The sequence below is a fragment of the Trachurus japonicus genome, unplaced genomic scaffold, assembly GCF_045865225.1.
Source record: "Trachurus japonicus isolate A0001 unplaced genomic scaffold, Traja_1.0 AP030010.1".
Lineage (NCBI taxonomy): Eukaryota > Metazoa > Chordata > Actinopteri > Carangiformes > Carangidae > Trachurus > Trachurus japonicus.
The window spans coordinates 314524-324136 of NW_028220143.1; the positions used below are offsets into that span (position 1 = coordinate 314524).

The following is a 9613-nucleotide window of genomic DNA, read 5'->3' on the forward strand; positions in this document are numbered from 1 at the left end:
ATTGTAAGAAAAGTAATGTCTTTAGAAAAAAAAAAAGAGAATGCAACAGTTTCCTGTTTGAGAATGTATGTACATTTTGAACACAATAAAGTTTGAAAAAAAAAAAAAGGTATACAAAAAAATAAAAATAAAATAAACTTTTTGTTTTGATAAAAACTTCAGACCTCCAACCGCTGGGTGGCGCGCCATGCGACATCTGTCCACACGTGACGTCATAGGACTGCGCCAGCACGTTAGTTCCGCAGCAGCAGCAGCTCGACCTTCCGTTCAGTTCATCTGACTCCGTTTATAATGTTTATTCTTTAACTTATCTGAGTATAAAACTAATCTAATCGAAGCTGCGACTGAGCCGAGATGTTCCGTCTCTCTGTGGTGGTTTGTGGTCGAGGAGCTCAGCGGGTGAGAAACAGCAACACATGATGGAAACAGACAAATATTACTGATTTTAGTAGCGATAACTCCACTAAGGTGGTTTAAACTTCAGGTGACAGGTGTAATTATGAGATAAACTATCAATATCTGCAATTACAGACATGAATCATATCAAAATTCACACATATCTAATGATAATATGTTTGTATGACATCTAGAGTTGAATGAATGAATGAATGAATTTATTTATTTAAAACAGGGACAATGCACAAAAACATTAATCTTGTAAAACAAGAAGAGATGCTTTGAGCCAGGTTATAGCAACAATTGCTAATTTCCACCTGTAAGTTAGTCCCTGGGCAGGTAAAGTGGGAACAGATACAATATTAAGATGAATTGAAATAGGACATAATAACCATAATATTTAGAAATAAATGGACAGAATGCACTAATAAAAGCAGGGAAACAGGAGCCAAATCATAAAGTGCACAACAGGGACCAACAGCTATATGTATACACTCTCTCTCACATACAACACACAGATAACAATCCTCCTCCTCTAATAACCACACTCATAGCCAGACACACACACACACACTCACATAATACTCAACAATGTGTGCAAACTTGCTTACTTAGATGAATGAATCATGTCAAGCTCAACTGGTATAGATTTATATTTTTATATTCCAATGAATCATGTCCAACCCTGTAACTATGTAAATGTACTTTTCCTGTTATCCACTGGTCCTCCGTCTTTATGGACTTTTTTATATTAATTGTTGTATTGTTTTGGAGACTACAGATGTAATTTAGCACATTTGCTAAATCTGGTGTATTTACTGTGGGTACTCTAGTACTCACTGTCCATTAATATGCATTGTCCCGACTAAATAAACAAATAAAGTAAAGTAAAGTACATAAGGACAAGACACAAATGGGATAGAAACTAACTCTGTGTTTAAGTCATTAAACTGAGTCATTGTGAAAGAAACTCAGCAGCAATAAGTCCAATCAGAGTTTTGTTTTCTGTGTTAGTAACTGTGTAGTTATTGTCATCATGTAGCCTATACATGTTGATTTACTCCCTATCATTCATTAAATTATGAATCTTTGCACATTTCTGAAGTTTATGTGCTTATAATGTTGCCACTTTAATTGCTCAGAAATAGAGGTGATCTTTAACATGTCAAATACAAAATCAAAACAATGTTTTTACATGGTTTTGTTGCTATTGTTCTTTTCTCTGTAAGGCGACCTCGGGTGCTTTAAAAGGCGCCAACAAATAGAATTTATTATTATTATTATTTAATGTGATCAGAACAAGAAATTCATCATCAGATCAGTTCTAGGTTCATTTTAATCGATCTAATGTTTCTGTCAGACCAGTGAATGTCAGCAGCTGCTAAATGTTGTCAGACACCCAGTCATGTTGTGTTATATTATTATTATTATTGTTTCCTGTTGTGTTTCGTGTTTTAACTTTAAAAGTTTTCTGGTCCTCAGTTTTCCTCGTCGTTCCCTGCTCAGAGCGCTCTGCCTCCAAACCTGCTGCTGCCAACCAACCTGGTGGACCCCGACAGGCTGAGTGAGTCTGAAACTGTTTAGTGATTGAAGATCTATCTATCTATCTATCTATCTATCTATCTATCTATCTATCTATCTATCTATCTATCTATCTATCTATCTATCTATCTATCTATCTATCTATCTATCTATCTATCTATCTACCAGTACTTCCATGGCACAACTTATACATTACGTTTCTCAGGACGGTTTGTGGTGTTTTAACTCGTACAGAAACAAACAATTCGCTGGCACTTTGCCATCTGGGCCTTTTCAACAATATCATTAGGGTATTATTGTACTAACTTGCAGTCGGCTTGTTTTGTTTTTTTATAGTTTAACCATAGGTGAGCCATGCACAGTGGTTTACAGTCAACCTTAAAGGTGTTCAGAAATGGCCGTTTGTCCTGTTTGTCGCGCTGAGTTTCCACATGTTGCCGCACGAGTTTACCCGAGTAAGGAAAATGAATTTGATTGGTCGTTATCGAGTGGGACATTCAATGCTTGGGGCGAGACCGAGCTCTGTGTGTGTGTGTGTCTCAGACGTTTGAATGACGGTTGACAGATCCAATATCAGTGGCTGATGAATCGTGAGCAGGCTGACGTATATTTCCATAATATGTCTTCTTTAAATAAGGTCAGCTTCACTCCATCGGTGCAACAACCAAATTTACAATTGACAGAACGTTTGCTTGTAAATACAACACACGGCACTGACGGTAGATGTCCTCATCGTCCGTCAGCTGTTGTGTGATCACATGACCAAGGTATTTAATTTCGCTGCAGACATTCAGAGCGCTACCTGACGGATTAAAGGGACAACCAGGAGTTTTGTTAAAGTGAAGTGTTTCCACACTACATTCATGAGCCTCCGCACCGTGAAATTCTTTGACCGGGTCAAGACAGACTCATGTTTTCATTCATCAAGAATTAAAGTCAGAGGTTGGAAGACGATCACATACCGTCGTAGTTCCCACCATAAACGGAGATTCATACGGCGGCGTTATTCTCATGACTCGCCACGAAACCGAAAGTAAAGAAACGCTGGTCGGCTCGCCCAGCATTTCCACCACCACTAATAATAACAAAATAACCATAGAGACAAAACCATAGATTTATCTAAAATGGACCATTAACAAGTGGTAACGGAGATTCATCCACATTAATATCAGACTTTTTTATAACCAAATAGAAACTCCTCGTTGTCCCTTTAAAAGTCGGAAATACACAGAATACGTTCAGGAGTTACTGAAGACCAGCTGATCTCAGGCTAAAGATCACACACACAATCATCTGCAAATCATAAAAATGTTTTTTACTTGAATAAAACACAGACGTAACAGTAGATTTATCCCTGTGTGTGTGTGTGTGTCTCGTCCTCCTGCAGAGCGTCCTCCTCCTCCGGCCGACTGCTCGCTGCCTCTCCTCAGGAAGTGCGATGCCGTCGTCCCCGGCCACCGGAGCGCCGTCCGGACGTGGGTGGAGACTCTGGAGCAGCGGGACGGCGAGCCGCTGGGCGTGGCTCAGCTCCACCCCGACGTCTTCGCCGTGCCTCCCAGGTGAAGAGAGAGAACAAACATCAGGTGGAAACTGTGAAGGAATCAAAGGTTCAATAATCTGTTTCCTGTTTTCTCTCTCTCCTCTCAGGCTCGATATTCTTCACGAAGTTGAAATATGGCAGAGAAACTTCAAGAGGATCGTAAGTCACAGATTTAATTTGAAACGTTGCTTCATGTTCTGATGTGAAGGTGAAGTGTCGACACCCTAACCTTAAAAAGAGACGTTAAACTAAACCAGTCAAATCTTTTTTCTTTTTTTTTTTGTCACTAACTTGTCATTCAAAGTCTGGCGGAGTCGAGACCCAAGTTGACGCTCGGTGTGTTCAGGTGCAGTGGGAAGCTCCCGTTTGTGTCATAAACACAGGAATATCAACTCTTTACTTGCTTCAAGTGAACATTTTTTTCCACAGACAGCGTCAGGTGGCTACTCAAACATGCGCCGAGAAGTTTATTTAACTTGAATCAAGTCCAGAGTTGATATTCCTGTGTTTATGACACCAACGGGAGCTTCCCACTGCACCTGAACACACCGAGCGTCAACTTGGGTCTCGACTCCGCCAGACTTTGAATTAGATCTAGTTTTACAAACATGTCGGCTTGTTGAAGTAAATAAACTTCTGGGTGCATGTTTGAGTCAGGAAGGACAGTGCAGGCAGGTGCAGGACAAAAACTAACAAGAAGAAAAAACAAACGATGTCCGCACAACTGCTATAATCGAGCTCCCAAAAATGTATTAGGACAACGTTTCGACCACTTGGGTCTTCATCAGGTCATCTGATGTGTAGGGGGGTGGGGCACATACATAGGGGGAGGTTGCCAATAATTAATGTCACCTGTTGCCCTCCCAACATAATCACAGTCGTTACATCAACACATGTTTACACGTCCATAACAATCCATATACAGGTCACAGTTTAAAGTAGCAGGTCTGGAACAATTAAAACATCAAAAGACATATCATGGATTGTGTACATCAAAAATCTGTGCAATTACAAAACACATAATGAGATGAGACCCACATATAGCCTACACATAACCAAAATATTATCAGATACTAAATACGAGGCAATCAGTAACAAGAGATACAAAAAATATATGTACGCTAATATAGAGAAGAATCAATAGAAAAAATATGTAGAAAGATATAGAAAAATATATATTTTATAAAAAACTATTTCGACATTGTAGAAGAACGGTTACAGCAATCGAAATGTTACCAGAGAATAGCTATCAAAAACCCTTTAAAGGAATGGTTATCAAAAAAAACGAAACGTTGTCCTCATAATACATTTTTGGGAGCTCGATTATAGCAGTTGTGCGGACATCGTTTGTTTTTTCTGCATGTTTGAGTCTCCATCTGACGCTGTCTGTGGCTTTGAGGGATGGAAACAGCCTAAACAGCAGAACTTCAATCCGCTCCCATTCATCGCTGCCGTGGCGACGCGGGGACAGACCATAACTACCGCAAAACAGGAGACATTAAACTGAAAACCTTCAGATTCCTTCTGTTAGACCTAAAATGTTAGGAACATACAGCCCCCAGTTGAATTCGCCTGGAATTGTCCTTTAATGAAGAAAATATTAAGCTAATATGTTTTGTGTAGTTTTATTTATGAAGAAACACACAACTCCTTTGCTGCTGCTTCACTGTAACTAACAACACGACGTTACTGAGTGATGAACCTGTCCAGTGTGTTTGACCGTTTGATCCGTCGTTCTTCATCCTGATTGTCCGTCTACGTCTTCGTCTCTCTCGTCTCAGAGCCACGCCCACACCAAGGTGAGGTCGGAGGTCAGAGGCGGAGGCAGGAAACCGTGGCGACAGAAGGGGAGTGGACGAGCTCGTCACGGCAGCATCCGCTCGCCGCTGTGGAGAGGAGGTGAGGAGTCGCTCCGTCTCATTCATCCTTCCTGGGGTCCAACGGTGTCAAATATACATCCAATCATACAAAAACACAGACATTATATACAAAAAATAAAAAATAAAAATAAAAAACAAGTGAGCGATACGCCTCACCTAACAAAACAAAATCAGAGTGAGCGTTTCCACTTTGTTACTGTGCTTTATCTGTTTTTTTGTTAGTAAGTCATCACATACTAAACCATATTACATCCATATCTACATATTATATATGTATACATTATTTCACTATCAACTTACACTTCATATCATATTGCATATTCATTCATTCTACAGCATATAGATTCATTCTGCAGTTTACACATTATACAGGGTATCCGCGGGGTCTTGAAAAGTATTAAAAAGAGATAAATCAATTTTGGGAAAATGAAGACCCTTAAAAAGTATTAAAAAGTCTTTTCACGACTTTATAAAGTCTTAAATATTGAAGGTATTTTTTCTGAGTTAGCTGTCCAAGAGTTTGAGTCTTAAAAAACATTGCGGAAGTGTGTGAATTTATTCATTTTATTTAAAACAAAGATGAACCGGTTCATGAAAAAGAAAAGAAGATCGTTGTTTTCGTTTTTTGAGAGTGGAGCAATGGTTTTTTTTTGTTTTGTTTTTTATAAACTTTGCCTTTGATTTATTATCCCAGCCTATTTTGAACTCTGTTGTATCATAGTGGTCTATAGTCTTTATCACAAACTAAAACTGTTAAGTTAAAAGTGTCACTGGTGTAAATGGTTACAGCTTGAAGTGGCGGTGAGGTGTTGAAAAATATTGAGAAGGTCTTGAAAAAGTCTTAAAAAGGTGTTAAAATTAACTTCAAGATTCTTGTATTTACCCTGTTTAATAACCCATATATATCTATAAAAAATATACAACATATTATACATATAAACATACCATGTTTTCCTATTTTGCTAAATACGTTTTTATTAGTATTTTGCATTGCTTAATGTTAGTGGTTAGTTTAATATCTTTAGGCAGTGAATTCCATTCTTTCATACCTCTATACAGAACAGAGCGCTTGATGGCGTTAGATCTGGCTTTAGGTATCGTAAAGTTTCCTACAGCTGCATGTCTGGTGATATATTTATGGCTCTCTGCACTAAAGGAAAGGTTTTTAAACAAAATAGCAGCTGCTCTTAGGACGATTAGGACTGGGCCGATATGCTTTTGTGCCGATTCGATTTCTCTAACGTTTTTTGGGTCCCGATTCGATTTAAATTGCGATTCGATTTTACCAAGTATTGCGATTTTATTTTTCAATTATTGTGATTTTCTTTCCTTAAACAAGAGCAGGTTGAACCAAACACTTGACAATACATCATAACGTCATATTTACACACATCACATCAGTTTGTCTGTTGTGTTCGTTTGTTCACATAGATATCTGTTAACAAACAAACACAACAGGCCGGTTTATGAATACATAATCGTACAATAAAGATTGGCTGTCCAAAAAAAAAAAAAAAATTAAATAATTTTTTTTTTTTTTTTAAATCGAAAACAAATCGATTCTCATATGAGAATCGATTTTTAAAAATAGCCAGAAAAAAATAGCGATTAATACGAAAATCGATTTTTTTGGCCCAGCCCTAGTCGAGATGTGATGATATTACCGATTGGATTGCTGTTTTCAAGATGTTTGTCGTGTTATATGTATTAGAGAGCAAACCAAGACAAATTCCTTGTCACTGACTTTGACTTTGGATTCATAAAAGTGTGTGTGTGTGTGTGTGTGTGTGTGTGTGTGTGTGTGACAGGTGGAGTGTGTCACGGACCCCGAGGACCGACCAGTTACTTCTACATGTTGCCCATGAAGGTTCGAGTGCAGGGACTCAAGGTGGCGCTGAGCTCCAAGATGACTCAGGTAAACACACACACACACACACACACACACACGTTCAGACAGTTCCTCTTCTGCTCCTTCAAAATAAAAGACAGGACGACTGTGTGACGTAACGTTCACTGCAGCTCGTACGTGTTGGTAAAACCTCCGTAGCTTTTTAGTTTTTGCTTCATCGTCCTAAAGTTGATCAAACGTTGTGATCTGTTTCTGCAGAGTCTCTGTGGAATAAGAAACTTATTGATCTTTATTGCACAGTTCATTGATCTGTAGTTTTAAAGAGGAACTATGCAGGATTTCACCTTAACTCTAATGAAGCAGCTTCAGAGTACTAGTGCTGGTTAAAGGTCCAGTTGTGTAATAACTGTCAAGGTTTATTGGCAAAATCTGAATATAGGCTACTACCCATGAATATATTTGTGTTTAATCGCTATAAACCAAAATTTGTTTGGTTTTCGTAGCCTCATAATTATTCTTTTTCGATACATACAGCAAGGGTCTTGCTTTAGAGAGTGTCGCCATGTTTGTAAGGCAGCTCGAATGGAAAATGAGGAGAGTTAGCAACACAAAGGAGTTTATCTTTAAGTTGTATTGGATTAAAAATGTTTTATGGAAACATTAAAATGTCATGAATATCAACAAGTTTCTCCTCTCAATCTCATCAGATTTTCTCTTGATCGATAAAAATCTTATTGTGATAAACTCTGGTGGAAACTTTGTTCTTCGCTGGATAAATATTGATGTTTTATGCGTCAGATTTGCGGCTTTTCAAAGTCACAAGTGGACAGACTTTTCCCTGAAGAGACCAGACTTCTATAGTTCGTCTTTTAAAGTGTTGATTTTGTGTTGCAACCCCATTGTCTTCATTATTTTTTGGGAAACTTTTGGTTTCGATTGATTGTGATTTGGAAAATTATGTCCAAAAAGACAAAAGGTGACGTCCACAACCTGAATGGTTTTTGTTTATTATCTTTAAATTGTGAATAATTTTCTCTCTGGACGGTTGTTTGTTTTTATTTCGAGGTGTTGTTCCTGAGATTTGTTGTGTTTTTTTGTGTTTCTTTCAGGACTACCTTCACATCGTGGACTCTCTGAACGTCCCGACGCCAGACTCCCAGTTCCTCCTGGACCTGATCAGACACCGACACTGGGGCGAGTCGGTGCTGATCGTCGACATGTGAGGATCTGATTTATACACTTTTCGTTTTTAAAGGAGAATTCCGGCCATTTTTGACCCCTAAATCGTTGTCCTGATGGTCACCAAGTGTTGGGGGGAGCAAAAAACACGACTAAAATTGATAACCCACGTGGGCAATTCTTTCAGAATCAGTTTAGAAGATCCTTTTCCCTTACAGATCTATCTCAGGCTGCTATACCAATTACAAAAGCATATGGTTCTCCCATCATTAATAGATGATGTCTTTGATAGGTGGTCAAGAAGAGTTATGGTCTAACTGTCTGATCTGTATACTGACGGCAGTTTTGCCTCCTTCAAACAGTTGGTACAAAAATATCATTCCCAAATCACATTTTTATCGATACTTGCATGTATTCAAACTTGTCTGTTGGACTCAATTTTTGACAACTATTAGCACAATATACGAATACTGTATTCTCATTACTTCATGCCTTTGGACCTCCTCAAAAATAAATGGGAATGGGAATCGTCTTCCATTTGTCTTAGGCATGCTGTTATTCAGTTTAAAATTGTACATCGTCTGCACTGGTCTAAAGTTGGACTTTAGACTAGATCCAGCCACTCTCTTACACATGTTCTGGACGTGGCCGAAGCTTTGCACTTTCTGGCAGTCAATCTTTGAGACTTTTACTGTCCTGTTTTTGTTTTGTTGGACCTATGTTAAATTGTAAACTGTTAATTGTTAAAACTAAAAAAAAATGGCCGTAATTCTCCATTAAACTCTTGTTTGTTGTTCACGATCTGAACCTGTGTTTGTCTTTTCCAGAGGCGATGAGTTTCCTGAGAACATCCTCCAGGCCACAGAGAAGTTAAAGACGGTGAACGTGATTCCAGCCGTCGGTGAGTTTCGTCTTCTTATGTCCAGATGAGAAACAACATCTGTCAGCAGCTGTTTGTTTATTTATTTGTGTCTCTCTCTCAGGTCTGAACGTCCACAGTCTGCTGAAACACGAAGCCGTCGTCATGACGCTCGCCACCGTGCGGTTCCTGGAGGAGAAGCTGCTGTGGCACGACGAGCGCTTCACGCCGCTGTACCCGTTCAGACTGCCGTACTCAGACCTCCCCTAGACGCTGTAACACACTCACGCTTCTTTTCTTAATGTGTTTGTTTATTATGTTCAACAAAAAATCATGAATAAATAATGCCAATGATATATATATAAAAA

At 38.8% G+C, this 9613-nt stretch overlaps 1 protein-coding gene across 1 annotated transcript; it reads left to right on the plus strand.

Annotated features, from left to right (window-relative positions):
- Positions 1-202: 202 nt before the first annotated feature.
- mrpl4 (mitochondrial ribosomal protein L4) lies at positions 203-9603 on the plus strand. The gene is made up of 9 exons (XM_085772082.1): positions 203-399; positions 1879-1960; positions 3326-3497; positions 3586-3637; positions 5260-5377; positions 7167-7273; positions 8317-8426; positions 9214-9287; positions 9370-9603. The coding sequence occupies exons 1-9, from the start codon at positions 355-357 to the stop codon at positions 9513-9515; spliced, it is 906 nt and encodes a 301-aa protein (XP_085628208.1). The 5' UTR covers positions 203-354; the 3' UTR covers positions 9516-9603.
- Positions 9604-9613: the final 10 nt, after the last annotated feature.